The sequence below is a fragment of the Haliaeetus albicilla genome, chromosome 23, assembly GCF_947461875.1.
Source record: "Haliaeetus albicilla chromosome 23, bHalAlb1.1, whole genome shotgun sequence".
Classification (NCBI taxonomy): Eukaryota; Metazoa; Chordata; class Aves; order Accipitriformes; family Accipitridae; genus Haliaeetus; species Haliaeetus albicilla.
In genome coordinates, this window is record NC_091505.1 from 17,030,842 (window position 1) to 17,054,162 (window position 23,321).

Consider the following 23,321-nt stretch of genomic DNA (forward strand, 5'->3'; position numbering starts at 1 on the left):
TGTCGGCTTATGGACCACTGCAGGCAGGTGGCCACTGGCCATCACATCAGGCAGAGACTCGAGGCAACAACACTCTGCAGTTATCCTAGATACTCAGCCTAGCTTACGCAGAAAAATAAAGCCACCGGCATTTAAAAAAAAAAAAAAAAAAAGGTGCAAGTTATTTTCTTCCAACAGATTTATTGAGGCTCAGGTTTCCTGCAGCAGCCATGCCCACCAGCTTCTACACACACAGCCCTTGGTCCTTGGGGTCCCCAAGATGCTCCAGGACTGCCCGCGCCAGCAGGACCTGGGTGTCTGTCGCTCCTGGCGGTAGAGGTGTGCCAGGGGCACGGGGCTTTCCCAGGGACGAGAAGAAACACTACGGTTTTGTGCTGGCAAGCAAAGGGTGAGAGCAGGGCAGCAGGTCCCAGCAGCAGCTGTCACTGGTCTGGTCGCTGCTTTCACCACGGGGGACACTGCCACGTTCACCCGGGGGCTGCACGAAGGTAGGAGGGAAGAGGGTGGCTTTGGGGGAGGGTGACAAACAGGGCCAGCAATTACTGTGGGACACACGATAATGAAAAGCATCCAAATAGACGGAAGGGATTTTTATGTGCCTTGCTCTGAAACGTCCAACGCCAGATGCTATCGTGAAAAAGGAGCCAGGACCACACCAGAGGTCTTGCCTAGTCCAGCAAGTCTTACATCCAGCTAAAGCAAGGAGAGGACGGTGACGGCAACTTCAGCACCATCAGGTCTAAGAAATGACCAACGTCCTGGGAGGTCGCACCCTCCAGAATGAATACACCAACCTGCCCATGAGGACAGTAGCCAGGTTGGCTCAGGCGGAGGGCAGGAGCAGGACCCTGCCCCGGCGGTGCGGGAGGACTCCTCTTGCTGCCCTGGTCATTTGTCCCAACTTCGGGCCACACCAGCCATCACAGCACAAAACAAGAGACTCTGATTACAAGAGTCCCGTTTTGTGCTCCCCCTTTTCCCCCGTCGTGGCTACCAGAAGGGTAAATGCGGAGGCTGGTCCGCTGGAGGAACCCAGAGCAGCCTGTACGCGCGTGTCGCCTGCGAGGCTGTCGCAGCGTGGAGCTGTACGTGTTTCAGGAGAGGCACAGAGCTGTTAAAGCAGGTCGTTTCAAGGGCTGTATTTTTTTATTCCAACTCTTTGGGAGACAGCACCTCACACGCTGCGAAGAACACCACCTTTCTGGTTCATTTTGCATTTGAAGCTCATTACCATTTCCATTCATTTTAATTATTAATTCTACGTATGGAAATTTTTCTTTAAATCATGCTTGTAATGGCAATGGTTATGTGAAGAAAAAGAAATACTTGAAGGAAGGGAGCACATGCCTTCCTCGAAGTCAGCAGCATGCCTCGTCCCTACCCGTCTGGTTTAGTTTACAATCTCATGTCAGAGAGCCGACTTCACACACAAACACAAAATAAAAGCAGGAACACAACTTTTGATCATCCTACATTGATGTTTACTCTTGTTTCCTGTAGCCCCAGGTGACAAATCTGTCTTTTATATAGCGGAGGATCGTTGTGCTATTAACAAAGTCAACTGGACACGCTTAAAACTCACAGCAGGTCTTTGCATTGGTGCCTTGTACCAAACTAAGGAATAATAATTAGTAAGCAGTTAGTTGTAAAACGATAAATACAAATTCAGAAACGTTTCTTCTGAGCAGAAATGCTCGAAAGCAGGAGAATTTACAAGCAACTTTCTTACATATGAACACTTACGCCAAGAAGGGAGATGTTGGAGAAGTCAGCCCCTCTGAACACAAGGGCTTTTGTTCCACCATTCTCTGAGCTCTGAAGAAGTTTAATACTTTTTTTTTCTTCATTTAACTTTGCCGGCCTGCCAGCTGGGTATAAGCCAGAAGGGTTATCCAGTCAGAACTTACTGCGATATATTTACAATGGTAGTGCATCTAAGGTTTGTTTATTTCGGGATTAAAATTCAAATGGCTAGAACCATTTAAATAATTAAAGGGCAATCAGAAAATGCCATGAAACCAAACAAATCAGAAAAAGTCATGGAAGCCATCAGCAATATTTAATTCAGAAATTCTCTTTGTTAGGGAACTTAGCTGAAAGAAAACAGCTGGATGTAGTTCAACCCTCTAAATTAAAAACAATCTAACAAGGTCTATAGGGATAACTCTTTCAGCTACATATTGGAGACCAGATTCACTTCTACCAAGTAAATGTAATAGCACTCAAAGCTAGAAAGGAAATTCCTCAGAACTGAGGTAGTTTCTAAGTATCAGCACATTTTCCAATTCCTCGCAAGGCAACTTAGCTATTTACAATCCATTTTTTCCCACACATAAATTTATAACTTTTTCAATTTTATGGTTCCATGATTTATTTTCTAAAGAAAAATAATCTAGCCAGAATATCCGTAACTCTACTAACATCATGTTTTAATAAATAACTGGCTACTTCTAGTAAAATTAAGCCTCCAGATTGTTTATACCAGCCAAGAATACTCCGTCTTTATAGCTTTGCAGAAATTTGGTGTGAAAATAAAGTTGAATATAACGCTGACCCTGAGCTAACAAGTAATTAATGCTTCAATATAAAAATAGAAAATTATCCTTGCAACACAAGGGTGGAATAGAGCAAACCCTCTCTCTGGATTGCTCTCCTGGCCGGATCCTGGTGTCCAGCCAGACCTAAAGGCTACCTAAAGCAAGAGGAGACGTGCAGAATAATTTTGAGTCTTTCCAAAGACTTTGTTTTCCCTAAACTCTTTTAAAAATTATTTCATCTCTTTTCTTAAAAATATACATTTCTTTTATTAAAGAGTTGCCGTTCGCCACAACACTGTTCCAACTGCAAAAGCACAGGTAGAGAGAGACGAGGGTGTCTCGGGTAATGCCGAAAAGCTACAGTCGCTGGGCATCGGCTCCCTGGAGACCAAATACACTGAAAAGGAGGCGGCTTCAGCCCTGCCAGCTCCTGCCTGCTCCTACTCCGATCTGCCTGCAACAGTGCCGCGGCGTGCTGCCCGCCCGCTCCTTCCCTTTTGCTGCCCACCGGAGAGGAAACAAAACTCTTGCAAAAACAAACCCGACACCCCCCTGCCTCCCCTCCCACAAAGTATTCCTTAAAAACAAACCAAAAACAATTTAAAAATTAATCCAGCGTTCATCTAACAAATTTGCAGACAAGACACGTGTCGGCATTTGGATCTGCGAGACGACAAGTTGCTTCCAACCGAACAAGTTTAATGCCTTATTCCCACGGGGGATGCATGTCGGGAACTGACCTACAGGAGTTACAGCTAATTGCAAGGATCCTGGGGAACAAACGACAACTCTTCTTAGCGTCTGCAGAACTGGAATTCTCTGTAGTCTCTTCCAATTTAACCAAACCTCCCGTAAAGAAAGTACAACCTGCTCCTGGCATTAACACCCTATGCAAACAGGGCGCTTGGCACACTGACCAGCTCTGCCTTCACCTTCTGTTTTACCACGTAATAAAGACAAATTACTTCCACTTCTTTCCAGATAAGGCAACTAACATAATGTGGATAAATGGGAAGTTAACTACATGAAACATGTTTTTTCCTTGTCGGGCAATTATTTTTTTCCCCATAAGATAACATGATAAATAAAACCTGCTTCTGTACAGATATTTCTCATTTCAGAAACACATACTTGTTACAGGCCAAGAGAATACCCTAGGGTTTTTTTGTTTTCGTAAGAAATATGGTAAAATAAAAAAAAAAAAAAAAAGAAAAAAGTGATAAAGACACAAATGCAGAGCTAACTACAGGCTTGTATATACATTTTTGTTATCCACCTCTAACATGGACTCTTGGTGAACGGGACAGACTGGTAGTCCCCGTTCCTGTTATTCCCAGAATAGCAAGGGAAGAAAAAATAATCAGTATCTTAAAACCAGTGGCAACATAGTAAAAACTGTACACTGTTGTCCATTAACTTAAAAAGCAAAGTCCCTAGATGGTATAAAAGTGAAAGCAGGTGCCTTCTAACTTTTATTATCAAAGTCTTTTTTTCCCCGCCCTACGCTGCACAATTATCTCCATTGTCTTTGCATGGCCAAGAACAAAATGCTAAGGAGCAAGGCTGCTTGTGATAAACCGCTCCTGGTAGCAGCAGAAGTGTTCGCGTTCTTATCGCTCTTGTTGGAGTTCCCGGTGACTTCGGTGGCATTGAACTCGAACTCCGGGGAGCACTGCTGGAGCTCGCAGCCGCTGCCGCTCTCCTCCCCGCTGCTCTCCTCACCTGCGGGAGACAAACGCACGTGCTGTCCTCCGCCGCCGTCTGCAGCGCCAGGCTTCGCTTGCAGACGGCAGCGGGGGGCGGAGGGAAAAAGCAAGCCCGTGGAGGTTTGGGCATTTACGAGATGTAAGCGTTGGTTCTCTGGTTAATGCGACTTCTGCGTGCCGTTCGTCACACCCGTCTGTGCTGGGGGATGAAAGCTGGACGCGAGCCGGCAACGTGCGCTTGCAGCCCAGAAAGCCAACTGGATCCTGGGCTGCCTAAAAAGAAGCGTGGCCAGCAGGTCGAGGGAGGTGATTCCCCACCTCTACTCTGCGCTCATGAGAACCCGCCTGGAGTACTGCCTTCAGCTCTGGAGTCCTCAGCATGGGAGACATGGACCTGTCGGAGCAGGTCCAGAGGAGGGCCACAAAAACGATCAGAGGGATGGAGCACCTCTCCTGTGAGGACAGGCTGAGAGAGTTGGGGTTGTTCAGCCTGGAGAAGAGAAGGCTCCAGGCAGACCTTATTGCAGCCTTTCAATACTTAAAGGGGGCTTTTATAAAAAAAGATAGGGGTGGACACTTTTGTACGGCTAGCAGCGATAGGACAAGGCATAATGGTTTTAAACTAAAAGAGGGTAGATTCAGACTAGATATAAAGAAGAAATTTTTTACGATGAGGGTGGAGAAACACTGGAACAGGCTGCCCAGGGAGGTTGTAGATGCCCCATCCCTGGAAACATTCAACGCCAGGTTGGACAGGGCTCTGAGCAACCTGATCTAGCTGAAGATGTCCCTGCTCATTGCAGGGAGGTTGGACTAGGCGACCCATAAAGGTCCCTTCCAACCCAAACCGTTCTATGGGAACAACCCTCCTCGCACAGCCTGTCAGAGATGCCGGTTTCCACCCACTTTACTAACACGCTTACCCACAGCTGAAGCTTAACCAGCTACCTCTGTGTTAGTATGAAATCCAATTAAAAAGGGAAAAAGAAAGAGCAAAAGGCAAATAACAGCAAACATACTTATATCAATGAAGTCGACATCATTCCCACTGTACGCATTCTTCAGCTTGTTGGTCATCACCCGCAGAGCCATGATTTGCCGGCGGATCACCATGTCTGGCTTGGTAATATCAACTTCCACCTCCGGGTTATTCACTTGACTTGCTAAGCCGTTTCCAGTCACCGCAAAGTCATACCTGAAAAGAAACCGTTCCTGCTGGTACCAGAGCTGCAGCTCGGCGGAGTCCCACACCAAAGGGTGACAGCTTGGGAACTCGGCGATGCCACCCATTTCCAGCCTGGGTGATACTCTGAGCCCAGCGTGACCTTCCTACATGCTAACCCCCATGGAGCCCTTCTCTGGCTTCTTACCCCACCTCCTCTCCCTGCAATCTGAGCAGCATGTGGAATTAAACACTGTTTTCATACACCCTGTGCCACAAAGGCAGGGGAAAGACAATTTTCTCTCCAACTTGAAAAGAGAGGGAAGATCTGGGGTTTATAGTAATAATGGCTTACAACAACATAAATCAGCTCGCTGCAGGCAACAGAGCAAAACAAGCTGCTGAGGTGCCTTGATGCCCAGTTAGACGACACTTTTGGGAAAACAACCTTTGGGGCCATAGCTATCCCACAGAAACCTACAGTAACTGTTGGAGGCAAGAGTGTCATTCTGGCTTTGCATAATGCACCTTAACCATCAAGCTGGGGTATTAAATGTGTACTTCTCACCACGCAGACATGAGATGCAATTTCCCTAATAACCCCAGCAGGAGAAACATCTGTGATGTTGAAGATGAGATAACGTAACCCCATGCATTGAAGCAGAGAAGAGCCGAGCTGCTCAGCCTGAGGTGGTATGTGCGCTCAGGTCTGAACACACGTATGGCCTCTTGGTTTAAAAGAGAGACTGAGCAACAAAACCCACAAGAATACGTCTCCTGAAACAGGTATTTGGAGTATCATCTTACAGAGCAGGGATATGATACTTTTTCCCCTCCTCCAATTATCTGACTTGCAAGAAAAATCGCTGTTTAACAGAAGAAAACATTACTTTTCTTAGATATGATACCAACATCAGTATCACGAGAGAGATAAAAGCCTTTAGCACAATCTACTGATCTTGGAGACCAGGCAATGAGATATAAGCATACATCTGAGGGGCATGCTCAAACCCTGTCCTGTATCATTATTATTGTTGGTGGTTTTGTCATTATTTGTGATCAATATTATATGTTTCAAAGAAGTCAGAGAGAGACCAAAGTGTAGAAGACTACTGAACTTTTAGCTTATTGGAGGCACAGAGAAAACAGTAACAGCAAAGCAAAATATCTTGCACAACCCACACAGGATGTCCAGCCTCCCCTCTGTCTCCTTGCCCAGGGCTGCCAAGTCTCCATCTCCCCTCCTTACTGGTGCCGGCCCTTGTGGCACTGGGGAAATCTGCTGTGAAAAGTCCTGTACAAGCCGCTCATAAACAAGACCTCAGGAGGGTAGAGCCATTTCTTGTCGCAGAGACCCAAACCATTGCCCTGGCCAAGCAAGGCAGAGTTTCAGGCACACACAAAACAGTGCAAAATTTATGTGACATGGCTCAGTCCTGCGCCCCAAAAATATCAAGGGCAAAAACTGCTATTACTAGAAAAACTGCTGGACAACCCTGGACAACTATTTTTTTTTTTTAATGGAACATCTTGGATTTTGCTTATTTCCTCAGTAAGCAAAGAGAAAAAAGGAAACTTCTATTTCCAAAATAAAAGCTAAACAGTTACAGAAACCATATGACAGAAAACCTTTGGCTTATTCATGTGTTGGTAATTTCTTCCTTACAAGAAAAAAGAGAAGAAAAAGTTTTGAAACTATTTTCCCATAAAAAGCGTGCATGAAAACCACCGGTCCCCTCGTGCCACTGACCTCAGCAGCAGAGAAGAGGACCTTTCACCAACTCCGTTCCCCCTGCCCTTGCTCAACAAGGAACGCAGCAATAGCTCCTGGTAGAAACACCAACTGGGGGCACTGGGGCAACAGCGCTGTCAGACAACATAAGCATCCCTGCTCTGTGGCCGTGATACAGGATTTTGTACAAATCAGCTCCCCGAACCCATGAGCAACCAGTAAGAGGTTTAAGTCCAAGGAGAGACGCCGTATCTGGGTATCTAGGCTCGGTTCCCTCCTTTAAAACAAACCACCATGTAGAGCTTGGGCAACCCTTTAGCTTTGCATTCAAGCTCTTCCATCTACAAAAAAACAGGGGTAACGGCAGCAGCCTGGCTCGGGGGAGCCGGGGTCACTCCTGTAGGAGAAGAGGGCTGGCACGCCGGGAAAAGCCGGGGCGAGAGGGAGAGAGTTAACAGAGGGCGGCAGCATCGCCAAACCTGCTCTTGGCACTCCCGTTCCAGCACTCGTTCTCATTGACAGTGCCTACAGACATCTTTTCATCGTTGCAAATGTTGCCAGGGAGAGATGACCAAAATTTTTTGGCTTGCTTCAGCTTTTCTTTCACATCAGTAACCTATTAAATAAAAGAAAAAAAGAAACACAGGACATAATCCAGAATACCAAACGCTCATTAAAAGTGAAGCTGGAGAGGTATTTTTTATCACAACAGACGTGTATAGACCAGATCTTCAGGCTGAGTGTTTTGATGGTTGATTTACTTTTTTAATACAAAATTAAACACTGCTCCTCAAACACATATTACTCATAAGCCAAGCCTTTAAAACAGGCACTTTTCTGACATAGAAGCATTGAGGTAATTCATGTCTAGAGCCATAGGCAGATTACACCCCTCAGAGAGTTTAAGACAGCCAAGGAATATTAAGAAACCCTATAAATTACAAATGGAAAATTATACTCTGCGGTACACAGGTGCGAAGCGCCTGCGCGGCACCGGCAGGACCAGGCACTCACCAGTCGGTCCAAGCTCGTGCCGGCAGCTGTAGTCGGCCGCTCCTCCGGGTTGTAGGGTCTGAAACGAGTGCTGAAACCGCTTTCGGAGACGGAGCGAGCGGTCCGGCCCTGGGCAAGTGTTTTTGGCTGGCCGCATCCCTGGAAAACCTACGCAAGAGAAGGAAAGGGTTTTATGACATGAGAGGTCACAAGAGCCTCCCTTCTCCAGGCTCCAACCCAGCCCCTGCCCACAGTAATACATCAGCTTTATATATACTTGAAAGGGCATCAAAGGAAAAAACATACTGATGAGAACAGGGAAATAAAACACATTAGATAATTAAAGCCCAAGTGTCCGCCTGGCCCACTGACCTTCTGAGACACCTGCATGCTGTTCTCCTGCATGTTCATGATCGCATCTGAAATTTTCACATCAATGGGGTCCATGACTGACTCGATGTTGAAGGGACCCTCCAGCCTCTCTGCTACCAGCAGCATCGAATCTAACACAAAGAGAGAAATGAAGGCTTTTAATGGAGGAGCTTCAAGAATAACAGATAACAAGGGTAACAGATTGAGCACGCAGACATTAACCACTGCAACGTCGCATCTGACCAGCCCACATCTCCAGGAAACATTTTGCTCCGTTCCCAGAGTCTACAACTTCACCAGGCACTTATAGGCTGCCAGCACCAAACCACAGGCTCATATACATCAAAAGCCACATTAAACGAGGGAGAGCCATCGCAGCCTGCCAACCAGCAGCCTGTAATCACCTCCTCCCATTAGAACAAGCATTACTAACACCCTCCTCTCCATGCTCATTTATTAAAGGCTGCCTTGTGTCATTTGTTTTTCAAGACTGCTTTCAAAGCCACTGGCTTCCTCGTGCTGGTCCTGAATGTAAGACATCGATGCAAAAGGACCCAAAATGATCATTGCTACCATCTCTCCCTTACAGAAAGCTACGGGCTTGCCGTGCCTGGAGAAGCCAAGGGACTGCACCTTCTGGCATTACATGGATAATTTGGACGAGGGAGACTGCATGAGACCAGAGCAAACGCTGTGCACTAATGATATCTTTGGCACGTCTCTACACAAGGGGAGATGGAAAAGTCCCTCAGCCAACACCAGGTCATTCCTCCTGTGCCAACATGCAAGTCGGAAAAGTCCCTCAACCAACACCAGGTCATTCCTCCTGTGCCAACATGCAAGTCCTCATCAACTACATCATTAAACATAGCAGCTACTGAACATCCACTACTTCCTCTGAGAAATTATTATTGGCATTAAGGCTTTCACCCTGCATCGCATTTAAGCCCTCTCTCTGGTTCTTCCCTAGAAGGTGCCTCCAGGTACACGTCTGGTGCTAAGCACTCGTCTCTTCTCGCCCATCGCAACCTTTATTTAATGTTAAGTTTTCACTGCAGTGCCTCAATCCCAAAGCACCCCGGTTGCTGGTCTCCCCTCCTGCGTCACTTCATGATGCTCTGCCACGAACTCATCATTTCCAGTTGCATTTAATGCTTCAGTTTTTCCTAGCCTCATGACATGGGAGGCCAGGGCATAGCGGCCCCTCCAGCCCCAAGGAAACCCTCTCCCCAGGAGCTCCTCCCTGCTCCCAAGGATACGCCTGTTCCTTTCCATTAAGGAGAAATGGGCGTTTCACAGTCAGTCTATTAATTTCTCTTGAAAAGTGTTTCTCCTGACATTCATCCTCCTTTCCTAAGCACAGAAGGTACCTTCAACAAGCCGAAAAATTCTGTGGGCTCTGGCTACCTGTTAAAGCCCTATAAAGATATTCCACATACTGAACAGTTTAGTAATAGCTCTGCCTTAGCACCCAAGTCATGTTAAACTACACTAAAAAAAACCCCACAAACTGATGACAAATATACAATTAAGCTACTTGTGTATTTAAATTAATAAGTCCAACAGCAAACCCCCTCTGTGAACTGCAGATGCCTTCCTAGCCTGCAAATCCACTTTTTAAAGACAACTCAATATTCCTAAGATTTGCTAGGTGTTAGTTAAAGTTCTATCAGTTGATCAACCCATCCCAAAAACCACATCAGCCAGGACTGATGCAGCTCCGCCAAGGTGCCGGTGTTTAAGGAGTGAACCCCGGGAGGAGCTGGAGCCCCCAGGAAAACCCCTCGCCCCGCAGGCACACACCACCAGCACCAACGACAGAGCTGTTGCAGGGCATGGCTGGAATTTAGCCGTCAGGGACTACAAACAGGTCTGAACTAAATACATTTGGGGGGAAAAAAAAAAAAAAAAAAAAAGGTAATAACAAATGAAACAAAGAGTCTTAGACTGTATTGTGGTGGGCTCCAATAAAGTGATGCTTCAAATCTCTGAGTAATGACTGCTAGCATGAATATACCATTGTGCCAGAGGGGAGAAAAATGCTTTTGATGTGCTACCAAATGGAGACTTTTGTAAACAAGTGGAGCACAACTTAAATGTGTTCATCATTGTCAAAGCTTTTGGGGTTTTTCACGCGCATAAAGAACATCCCGGCGCAGTTTGCAGGAAGCCGCTTATTTCAAATAAAAATATTATGAATAGACAGATAATAAAACACACAAAATGCATAGGGTTTTTTTTTTTTTTTTTTAAAGAAAAAGAAAAATCATTCCATTTTGTAACTACTTAATTCTCTGAGTGGCCAGGAAAGGCCGCAGATCAATAAAGTGTTTGTGAAAGACTGAAAGGAAACATAAACCCCAATTCTTCTGGCTGTTTGGCGTCTTTGTAAACTTTGAGCCGGGCAGGCCATCCACAAGACCATGGGAATGTAGAGCGAATTGGGTCCTTTGTTAGCGGGGGTGCCATGGCGTTACATGTATCACAGCCCAGGAATGCAGCCTCCGCTTTGACTGCCGATAGAGAAAATGCATTCGGCCTCCAGCAGAGCTGCCAAAGCTGGCGAGAAAAGATAAGGAAAGTAATAATTGCCCTTGGAGAATATATTCAACTGGAGCGCTTCAGGAGCTGGGATTGATACTAGCAAGGAGCGCTAAATGAAATAAACTTTCATTGAAAAGGGGGGGGGAGGGGGGACACCCTCCACCTCATCCACAGTTTCGATTTTGGGGGCATCCTGCAAACCTTTACCTCCCACCAGGAGCTGGCTGGTGTCCCCACCAGCAGTCGTGGCGAGGAGCGCTTCCCTCCGGCAGCCACGTCTGACATTAATAAAGTTGGCTGGGGTTCAAGATAACGCTAGCACCACTGCACGTCGGGGGGGGCACGCCGCATTAACGCCAGAAATGAAGCTTTGGTGCAACTCATCTCCCAAAAAGATTTTCCATTATTGGGAGAGAGGAGTTGATTATAAATACCAATTCTTTCGCCCCAGCTGTGGTGCAAAATAATTGGTATTTATAAGCTACGGTGAGGTGGCTTGGATCTGCTTCACAAAAAAAAAAGTCTGGCAGAGTGAAAAATGTACCCTGGACATTTATTACAAACACACAGCATGACAAAGACTGTCTCTCCTCCCTGTGATGTGGAGATAGAAGTGGATTTGGAGGGAGGGGGGGGAACCAACCAACCCACACCATATAGCACCATCCCTTAAAGACCCTTTTCCTCCTGCATACATTTGTCCTTGCTACTGGCATTGAGACAATCCTTGGCGACAAAGCACCTCGCTCTCATGAAGGAAAGCAATTCTTTCGCATTGTGCCACCAATAATCAGAAACCCACATCTTCAGCCTCACTGTCTGACTTGAAGAACAAAAGGCAGTTTTCAGTCTTAACCCCAAGATCTGATTTAAAAGGGGAGGGAAGGAGGGGGAAGACCTTGACCATTCATTAACAACCTTTTTTTTTTTTTTTTAAGGGGAAAAAAATTCTTTGCACACAAAGTAGTCCTCCAGATATGTATATGGAGCCTGAATTTGACATCTTTGAGCAGAGTAAACCTTTGGCGGGGGGGGGCGAGGATCATGAAAAGGCACTGGAGATTAACACTGTTCATTCAGGAAAGCTCCAGCTCCCCCAATAGCTTGTTTGAAACAAAGTATACCCCTGTCTAATTGGTGTACAATTGCATCAGGAATAGAGAGTGAAATAATTTAAAGATAGTTAAATGGGAGAAAAGAGTACAATTCGGTCATTATTTCATATGCTGCAACTTTAAATGGTACTTTGCAGAAGTAAAGTCTAAAGTCTTCTCGTCTCAAAAAAACCTACAAACTTTACCTCCCAGTTTGGAAAAGCTTTAAATAAGTGACTTTCATATAGACCCACTAACACATGCGCATGCATATTTTATACGCATATGGACCCAAATTCATATATACTTGCAGCATTTGTTGGAAGTTCTCCCATTTAACTATCTTTAAATTATTTTGCTAGGTTCAAAATCTGTTTTTGACAAGTAATAAATCGCTGCCATAACCAAGTACCTAAATGCGCGATGCAAAATAGCATCGAGCCCACGCAGGTGGGTTGGGTTTTTTTGTTGTGGGGTGGTTTGGGGGGGAATTTGGCTTTTTTTTTCTTATTTATTTATTTATTTAAACCTTTAAACACACGGGACATTTGTGACATATGCCCTGCCCCAAATATCAGATCTATTTCATTTAATTTGCCTCAAGTGGCAAATTGACATACAACCCAAAATCTGGAACATAACCAGCACCTGTTCAGTTATTAAACTGTCTAAAGAAAGCACAGCTTAAGTTTTCAGTATCCGTACTCCACTGCAACAATCAACCCAGAGTGCAAGAACCAAGCAAATACTGCCAATAAATGTAATGAAGCTTAATATCATACTTAAGTAATGAGTGGGCAAGAAGCCCCTTGGGGATGAAGCACTGCAAGAAGAAAGTTTTGCTTCCAACCTGGAATTGCATTTATTTATTTTGTCTTGTTTAATAATCTTAATTATTGTATGCAGTCCCTGATCAGTCTCGTGTGACGGGGCTCGCTGGCTTCCCCTGAGGTTCGTCTTTAGCTGCATACCACCTACAGCAATTAGCTGCTTGTGCTTTTGTCTGTTTTCTGGCATTATGCCCTTCCCTTTCATGGGATTCCTCTTTTCTACTTGGACTAGATGTTTGCAAGTCTCCTGGCTTTGAGCTATTTCAGCAACAATTGTAGCTGAAATACTTAATATTCTCATGAGAAAGGCGGCTGGGAGGAATGGGGGGGTGGGGGGGTGGTGTCAGCCTCCCAGAGAATGACTTGGAAACCCAATTTAGTATCACATTTAACTCCCTATATGGAATACACGGGCAAAAAAAACGCCTTCTGAAAATAATACGCTGCACACATCCAGTTGGCACAGGCAGCGAGTGAAAAGCCAGTGCACAAAACACAGGAAAACAAGTTCTAAGATTTAAATCTAGCCTGAAATGCCAATTATCAGCAATTTCCCCTTTTTTCTCTCACACTTTAATGAAAGGGAAATCTTTTCTATCTAACAGTCTTTTTTTTCCACGACTGGGATGGCAAGAGTACCGCAGCCTTGTCAGTAGCGGCAGATACTTTACATGTGCACTTCATCACACATTAACTGGAGTGAAGCGACTGCTCCCAAAGGATGCTCGTTCACAGATAAATCAAGCCTCCTGGAAAAGGAGCACAAATGAAAACATTTAACATTATCTATTGCCTGTGCCCCCAAAACGTGATGAATCGCCAGTTCTGCTGAGCCTTAACCCAAGGTAGAATTTAACATTTCAGTCTAAGTTTCATGTATGGAATAATACTGTTTTATAAGCATGGAAGAGAAATAATAAACAGGAGGAAGAGGATGGCAAAGGCACTCGCACAGTGTCGTGTAAGGCCTATCAACATTTCAAAAGGATGGCGGCCAAGCGCCAAATGAGCTGTTTAAAAACAGATTCAGACACATGTCCCATTCAATTTTTTAATGTAAAGCCTACAGCTTTTCCCAAAGCTCACTGTGGCTGGCAGGGAGACTCCCAGGCTGCTGAGCAAGAGAACTAGCTTCAGGAAGGACAGCTGTATGATGACAACAATCTATAAGGAGTAGTATGGAAAAAACAGCTTGCACACTTGCTTGGTCCAGCAAGAAGAGACACTACAAGGCTACAAGCACATGGCAGCTCCATCCTCCTAAAGCTTGCTGCAACAGAGGTCACTGGCACAACAGAAGTCTCATTTATTTAGAAATTAATGTGAACAGCAAAAAGTGTGCTGTATACAGAGGTATGGAAGGAAAAGATACCGACACAGACACCTAAAAAACCTGCTATAGCTCAGCATAGCTGCTCACAAAAGCCATTCAGGTGAGGGACACAGTATTAGTATATACTCACACGCTGTTTTAACCCATATTGCCTTACCCATAAAGATATTCCACTCGGCATCCAAGTCCCCTTGGTTGGCCAAGCAGCCTCTCATGACGTTAAAGCAGTAGTTGTAACAGGGCTTCACTGATACCAGACCTCGGCAGTATGGGCAGTACATCATTTTCAGCAGCGCTCGCGTACCCTGAGGCGTGGGGTTCACCTTTAAAAGAGAGAAAGGGGAAAGGAGAAGAACATTAGCCCTCGGTCACTAAAAAAAACCCACACGTTTACCCCAGGGTGGGTGGGAACAGAGGAGATGCAATGGGGTCAGCCACCGTTGTCCGGTCAGAGCTCCCCACTTACGTGGTCCAGGGATCTAGGGAGCAGATGAAGGGGTCTGGCTCACCTCCTTGGGTGTACCTGCCACTCCAGGGGGCATGGACGGTCCCCTTCTCCACAAAACATTAGCTGCACTGCCATACACCTTGTGGAACCCCTCCCCGGGCTGTGAGGGTAGGCACCCCGAGGGGACACGCGGCACTCGAACTCAGGGAAGGCAACCAAGCCAAAAGGCTCAATGCAAGGTTGCACTACCCAAGCCCCGCTGCAAACACACACTGAAGAAGACGATGCCAGGATTTCTCGGGGAAAAAGCAGCTGAGAGGGGATGCCTGCCGCTACCACACCAAATCCGCCAGGAGCGTGCCCTCCTCCTCCACAGCACGGCTCTTCCCGGACAATCGCCCAGCAGGGCTCTCAGGCAGAGAGACCGGCTCCTTTATCTTACATTCAACTCCTGCAACACAGAATTTACATGACAGATACCCGGGTTCATTTATACTCAGCGCTCATCACGCTAAATAACGCCGTTCCCCCCACCCGAAGGAGGTGGCAGCTACAGCCTCGCAGCCGAGGACAAGCCGCGAGGACCCTCGAACCCAACGTGCAAGTGCTGGGCGTGCAAGCGGAGCTATCTACAGCAGGCACGTCACCCCCTGAGCCCTCAACAGGCCTGTTTTCCAAAGTGACTCATGGTCATTCATGTTTGATTCACTCTCTGGCCCAGCTTCAAAACATTCATTGAAACCATTTCCACCCAGCCGGTCTGGGGAGCGTGAGCTCCAGCACCATGTACTAGTGCCGACCAGGCAGTGGGTCCGTCTAAAGCACTGAACAGAGAAGCTCCCTCAAGAGCAAGTTTAAGTGTTAATTAGCCACACATGAAAATGGAAAATTTAAGATGCGATCAGAGATACACTGACAAAATAGAAGCGGTCTCTGGTGTTTTAAGCAATACGCTTGAGACTTCTTGTAAGGCGTTGATGGAGAGCGCTCTAAATAAGTTATGATCCAAGACCGTGCTGAAGGAGGAGACACACGCACAGCCCTGAGGAAGAGAAGTCATTTAGTACAAAGGACTGGAGCTGTGGATGGCCTCCACGTCTCATCTGCTGGAGGTCTGGAAACCGACTTCATGGCAGAGAAGATGACAGGACTGAACGGAGATGGACGTACACAAGGAAGACCTGGTACCACACGTATGCTGAGGACCTTACTATTGCGAAGCCCATCTCAGCACGAGGGCTGTGGAGAAACTGAACATCACCTTCTGGTGCAAAAACTAGTTGGCAGCACATGAAACTAGGAGGCAACAGATTTCAGTAAAAACACACCAGAAATAAAAAATCCCACTACATAATGAAGCTGGCTTTGCTAATAACATCAGCAGATTTTTACACCCTCTTTTCTTACGAAAAGATATGACAGATAAAATCCGTTGTGTTTCTACAACTCCAGAAAGACCACGGTTTCCGTTCAGTAGGCAAGGAAACCTGTTAGAAAGACAGGACAATTTTCTGCAGTCGATGGAGCTCAGTGCTGGATTCTGGCTGGCCAGCAACGTTCCTTCAGACATCACTTCAGCCCTCTTTTGTCGTCTTTGCCCCTCTTTTGTCCGTGAAGAGCCTGTTTGGCTGAGCAAAAGGAGACTCAATGTAGACAGCTGTTTGTGGTGGTGAGGGAATCCGATTCAGACGCTTCAGAGCATATATACATACATATATATATATATATATTTGGAAGGCACAGCAGGAGCAGCAGCCCCAGCAGAAAGCTCCCTATTGGGGCAGCATGGCTTTAAAGCAGAGCTAGTTCAAACACTGGGAAGAGCTCAAGCAACAGAAACCAGCTAAATCAGATGATTTATAGTTGGAAAACGGAAAACAGACAAATGTAAAGGTATCATCTGCCATCCAGATGGTGTAGTCCTTGTGTAACAAAAAAGTTGCGGGGCGGGAAGAAGGAACTAAATAACATCTCGCACCCAGAGACGGAGCTCTGAAGGATGCCCCAGTTTAGTAGTTTAGTCATTTCTCTGATAAAAATCCCTTCCTTTGCCACTCAGTGGTAGGTGCCAGGAACTCCACGTCTAGTCCTGAGGCTTATCAGCAGGTCCTGGCTGTCCTAGCACTGCTGGCCCTCAGTGAAGTGCTCTGCATCCTCCTTGGGAAGAAAACTAGGAAAATGTTGATAGCACCAGCCAGGTGCTAGAGCTGAAGCGGGATGAGGAGGAGGAGACTTCCCCAACCCTATCATGGAAAACTGCAGGTTTATGAAAGGGATTCCATGACCGTGTTGCAAAAAAATCACCCGCACAGCAGTGACCCAGGAGGCACCTTCCCATCTTAGGTTCCCGGCTCACCCCAGGAGCACCAAGCGGCTGCAATCCCGCAGCATCCCCCTGCTTTGATATTTCATAGGGGTTGATCTTTATGAATCCCAGCAGATGCAGGGGAAACTGAAGCCACTTTCCCGCGTTCCACAGCAGACGACATGGGATGGTCACTTAGATTAGGTCCTTTGAACAAAGACGCAGGATGATTTTAAAAGCAAACAGTGTTTTGCTTCCTTCTCCACATAGGTTTGCAGCTTTCGGAGCCCTACACAGAGCTGAGCAGAGGGTGATGGCAAAAGGGGCGATGAAAAGACAAACCCCAAGCCCTAACTACTGATGCACGTAACCCACAGGGAAGCTGTTAGCTTGCAATACAGTTGCAGGTGAAGAGGAAGACAAAGGGGAAATTCATCAGTCCCAAGCCGCCATTTTATGGTGTCAGAAAGCAACAGGAGGGCACAAGCAGAGATCGCCTCTAAGAGAGTTTCATGGGAGATTATGAGCAATTACACCTTGTTACAACAGTGATAAATGCTTAACTGCTGTGTATCGCTGCAACGAGAGCCTTAACCCCTGGCAAGGGGCCCGTACCCAGTCCAGACCAGCTCTGGATCTGTCAGTGGGATGTGCCATATGTTGCACTGGCAATTCTTCACAAGCTTTTAATGTTCGCTCTGCCATGCCAGGTGCAAGCTCTTAAAACACCATTGTATGTAACAGTAAACCCAGATATGCTTTGTTCTGGGATTGTGTTTATCTTGGAAAGCAACTCAAGTTCATTCAAACTCTACTCTAGAATGACCCTCAAAACCAAATAATCTCCTTTCTAATAAAGCAGAGTCCCAAAGAAAGCTTTATTTGCTGAAGAGGATTTACTCCGGTAGATGTGAGCCCAGGTAGTAGTAAGCTGTAGTGCACATATGCTGTAAAAGCTTCTAATAGAAGTAAATGCACTCCAACCCCTCCCTTTTATCTTGTGAAATTTATTTCCTTTCTGTGGCATTCCATGCCACTGCAGCAATCCATCACCCTGTGGTTTCATCATGTAAATTACAATTTGTCCATATCTATATGCTTTGTCAAACGTGAAGATTAAATGCTGCTAACAGACGTGTTTTGGCACCAAACTTCACATTCGTATCAAACTTGCTCCTTAAAAATACAGATTTGCACACAAGCCACAAAAATTAAGTGAAAAACAAACAATTCCGGGCTTAATTCAAACGTTTTGTATCATATTTGAGGTACCCCCCCAACTTACATTGACCAATGAAGGTACAATCATGTTCTTGTAAAAATTACATGCTCTTAGTATAATGAAATCTGGGGTTTGTTGGTACCTTGTCACACGCATCCCATTTCAGAGTCTCACATAAGGGAAACGGTTTGCCTTATGTCCTCAGCCTTTTCCAACTCCTTGGCAATTGCATCTGGATGCACGCATCTAGTAGGAACTTCACCATTAAAGTCTACACCTATCAAGTGAAATGCCTTGTTAACAGCCTACCACAAAGCCGCTAACACTCAGGATAAACCAATCTGTGCAAGCAGATAAAGTTCAGAGAAGCAACCGGTTTCTTTTCCTCGTTCCCTTCCAAGGCAAGGAATAGCTGAGGAAGGATGACAGAGCTCCAACCATGGATGGTCCTGCGGGGAGCTCCCACCAGCTGCCAGACGGCCAGAGCCACATTTTATTCCCTCACTCTACCCTTAAGTTAACATTAAGAATGTTAATAACACCACTTAAAACCCTGTCAGCTTTAATAACTATTTATAATAACACTGATAACTCAGGCTTTCTTATTTTCCAAGCTTGCACAAAACAGCGTTGCCATGCCAGCAGCACAGCCAAGAGAAAACATAAAAATCCAACAATTTGAAAATAAATGCAGTGAAATTACTTCTGATTTATACTGTGTTTTCTTTGGGGAAAAAAAAAAAACAACCAAAAAAACCCCAACCAAAAAACCAAAACACAAACCTGAATCAGGGCAATACTGGATAAGGAGGACTGAAGGAGTAACTTCCCATTGACATGGAAAGGTGATTTCATGACTTCAAAAACTAACTCCAAAGCTGACTGAAGGACTGTGGGATGCTCCAGGTGAGCAGCCAATTTAGACAACTGTCATAGATTTTTGGGACCAACACAACCTTACTTGCATCATTTTTTCCTTCCCTCAGTGTTGTGCAAGACCATCATCTGGGCACATGCCAGTCCAGACATTCAGCTCACTGTGAAGCAGAAGATCACTCGGGTGGCTCTTGGTTTGCTTCCCCACCCCAAATATTCCGAAGAAACTGTTTTGGAATTAACTACTCCATTTAGCCAATTTTGCTGGCCCGGTGTTAGCACATGAATAATTTAGAAGGCATTTGGTTCAACCACAGATTTGGGCCTCTGAGATCTTGCACAAGGGAGCACATTTAGGAGCGATATTTAGGAACGGCACGGCTCTGTGCCTCGCCAGTATTCGCCACCCCTGGCGACGTCTGCTGCAGCTTTACCTCGTGCTTTATCGTGTGCCTGTCTTCCCCACCGGCACCCCCAGCCCACACGGGGCAGACGGGACCTCAGGTTGCCAAGTGGACACCTCTTCTACCAAATGCTTACAGAGCAATGCCAGGGTCAGCATCTCCTGCTCTTGTGTCCTCAGGACCAGCGCACTTTTCAAACAAAGCTTGTTCTCCAAAGCACCTGCCTCTCCCTGACCCAGAGACACAGCAGATAATTAGGAACGTTCTGTTTGCTTTAATGAGCAAAACAGTGAGAACATTTATCTTGGCAGCTACACCCAAAAACTTCCTTTAGTTACCCCTCACATTGTTTTCAAAATTAGCAGCAGAACCACAGTGTAGGAGGAGGCAAAGAAAGAAAGAAAAAAAAAAAACCCCAGTGGACTGAAACGCTCCTGCACGGTGCCATCGGCTCCAAACCCACAGCCACATCCACGCGCGCTCTCAGCCCGTTAAATCTGCGATGATTGCTGCTCGAGCATGCTTTGAAGGCTATGCCTAGTGCAGACCCTCAGACGGCTGGAGCTGAGGCAGATGCAGCCACATTCTTGGCAGGTCTTCTCAGGGTCATCTTTGATGTGGAGAAGTGCTTGGTATTGTTTTCTACATTGATGTCTGCCCTTGGCGCGTGGAGGGCAACGTCCTCGTGCACAGCAGCCCCTCGGTCTAGCCCCAAGGCTTGCAACTTGCTGTCTGGACAGCACTGCTTCTTGAGAGGTCCCTCTGCAACACGAAAAGGGCTCCTTGGCTCTTCTGGCTGGTTGTGGGTTGCCCATGAAGAGCAGCACCTGCCCCCCGTCTCCTCTCAATGCGTGCAAGCAACACGTTTCATTTCTGTCACTTCCCCGGGAGGGTTTGCTCTTGCCCGAAGGCTGCCCAGCTTCGCTGGATATAGGAACATGAACTTCTTTCTGAAGAAGGATTCAGGTCCCCTTCCCCTTAAGTCAAACCAAGGGCAAAGACCGCACAAAGGGAGATTGGACCTTTGTTCTCTGACTAAACTTTTAGATCCTCAAATGGTAATTACGAGGGACGCAACATTTACTGAAATAGGAGCTCGGTGCCCTAGTATTTTTGATGATACAGGCCTTAATTCTTATTCATTCGGTGTTTTATTATTTTAATCACTGATTCTCCTAAGCTAACGTCTGGTCCACATTCAGCGTCCATGCTGGAAAGGGCAGGAGCCACTCAAGAGATGCAGCTGGAGATAAGGGAGCTCACCCAGGCCGGCAGTAGGTTGGTTTATGCAGGTTCAACACATCACCTTGTGCTCAAAGGATGCCTCATTAGAGATGAGGCACCTCAGAGCAAAGGGGCTTAAAAAGCCACCAGGCTCTTGCTCCAGCTTTGGAGCAGCTGGGGGAAAGCAATCACCCGCCCCCTCTGCAGTTCTCTTCCATAAAGAGTTTGAAGAAAATTCCCTCCTTGGCTGCTATCATCAAACTTCATTAGGGAAGAAATGCTGATACCAAGGAAGCTGAGCCTCCTCTACCCACCGCGAACATGTCCAGCAGATTTCACTCAGCTTTTCATGTCTCTTGAGGATGGCAGGTGATGAGGTAGGTGTATTAGGAACACATACAAAGCTGTGCATTGTTTCATGCGGCTCGTATCTGTGCTTCCAACTTAAACACCATTTCTTGCATACAACTGAAGCTGCTGCCTGTGCTGGACAAAAAGCAGACAGGGTTCCCAAGGACAGGCTGGAAGCCCCTTTCCAGCAGCAGCCCGGCTGCTTTGGTGGCAACCGCACCTCAATGTGGCTTTCAGCATGCAAATGCTTGTCGGGAAGGTGACCTGGGAGCCTCCAGAGCTCTCGGCAGTTCCCCAAGCAATCGAACACAAGGGCAAGAGGAAGAAGTGGTAAAAGAACCCCAACACAACAGTTCATCAGCATAAATCTCCTTGGGGGCTGCAGAAAACTCTCACCACCACTGCAGCTGCAGGAGGTCCCATCCGCACGTCCCCATCTGCAGCTCTGTGGAGAGACAGTGACACCAACGCAGGGACTCGATGTCGCATGGCTGCATGCTTTGTCCTTCACGCCGCTCCAGCGCTGACCTCCAGCCAGACCTCCCCTCCCAGCCCCTGGGTCAAGCAGGCTCCTCCCGACCCTACAAAACGCTATCGGGGGGCTCAGTCCTTGACCTCACCTTCTCCCCCCACAACGGGGACCTCCATCCCGTACCTGTCGCTGACCTGCACTCAACAAGCCCCATAGCAATTTGCCCTCAAAGGTGTCGTGACCCTCAAACCGGGCTGCAGGTTTAATTGCACATAACTAATTAAAGGAACGTCTCTGCGACTTGAGAACTGCCCAGTTGTAGGTTCTCGCTCGTTTTGGTCACTCTGGGCTCTGGCTTGTATTTGCTCCTTTTTTTCCACCCCTGGCTGGGGCAGGAAATGTCACTGCTGGCAGCAATTTAACCCGGCGCTTGTCAAGGGCTAAGTGGCAAGCGAGCGATTAGGGGATGGGCAGATTTCCGTCTCCTGAAGGCGAGGGCAGGAAGGTCAGAGAGAAAGCACCAGGCGTCAGCAGACGACAGAGGGAAGCGCTGGAGGCCCCCAGCCCCGCGCAGCCCACCTCGGATGCAGGATACATCTCTAGCAGGCAAAAACCAGCATCCCGGGTTTTCATCTCAGATCTGCTGTTTCGGACGGATCTGGAGAATTTTGTACTTTTGGGGTCCAAAGGAGGGAATTTGAGGGGTGAAGACGTGAGCATCAAAATTGTGGGGTTTAGACACAGTTTGAAAAAAGTCTGCTCTTTCTCTCAAAACCATACAGCTTTCTCTGTGTTGTGTGTTTGGGCAGCAGCACATGGCTTCTGATCCACCCAATGCCAAATTAAAAGTTATTTTCTAGCATTCTGGCTCAGAAATCAAGCATACTTGCACTTTTTCAATATTCTCTCTTCTTTTCCCCCTTTACTCCCAAACTCATGCAAGAACAATACTTTTCTAAATGCATCTCCCTAGTAAGATGTAAAAACATATAGGATCATTAAAAAGCCATCAAGGCCACTCTACTGTAAGGAGCTCTTTGCTCTCCTGATAGCACCCCGGGAAAGTAAAAAACAGCTGGGTCTTGCAGTAGTTTGTATTTCTCCTCCTGAGGATTTTCAATTAAGCATTTTTTAACTTGCTTGTTAAAAAAAACATTAGAAGTAAAACTAATTTGCATTACTTTGGACATTTTTTCATAAGAAGAATAGAAGATTTATCCCTCAAGTTAATCCCTGGTATAAGCAGTCATCCCACTACAACTCCCAAGTAAAAATAATACAGAAGCAAAGTCAATAGAGCCATTACATAGAGCTCAGCAAAGCCGGACTAATCTATATGTAATGTGGGAAGCCCCAAAACACAACCGCAAAGCAGCAGGCATAAAAACATTAGCTTTTAAACTCACGTATAGAATTTCCCATTGTGTCTTGCAGAAATGTGATGTTAGATTTCCACTGAATGAGATTAAAACACTATAGAAAAGATTATTATTCCTTCTACCGCTGCAATAAAGCTTAGGCATTCAGCAGCAGGGACTTTTGCTACTGCTTGGAAAACTCAATCTGTTGCAGGATTTCCAGTGCAAGTTGTGAAAGCGAAGTGGAAAGTGCAGTCACTGTGATTGTACAAGGCGCGTGAGCTATTTTTGCAGCTGAGCTGGTCTCTGGGTAACCTTCCATAATCGAGCAATTCATTCTAGGGTTGAAGGCAACTCT

At 46.3% G+C, this 23,321-nt stretch overlaps 1 protein-coding gene across 1 annotated transcript in view; it reads right to left on the minus strand.

The window, feature by feature from the left end:
- Window positions 1–1,124: 1,124 nt before the first annotated feature.
- Window positions 1,125–23,321, minus strand: part of GPC4 (glypican 4) — a 70,136-nt gene continuing 47,939 nt past the window's right edge. The window contains exons 4-9 of the mRNA XM_069811407.1: window positions 14,461–14,626; window positions 8,503–8,633; window positions 8,152–8,298; window positions 7,617–7,753; window positions 5,263–5,438; window positions 1,125–4,259 (exon numbers count right to left, since the gene is read on the minus strand). Of these exons, the coding sequence (XP_069667508.1) occupies window positions 4,051–4,259; window positions 5,263–5,438; window positions 7,617–7,753; window positions 8,152–8,298; window positions 8,503–8,633; window positions 14,461–14,626 (966 nt within the window). The 3' untranslated portion in view covers window positions 1,125–4,050. The remainder of the gene's footprint in view (window positions 4,260–5,262; window positions 5,439–7,616; window positions 7,754–8,151; window positions 8,299–8,502; window positions 8,634–14,460; window positions 14,627–23,321) is intronic.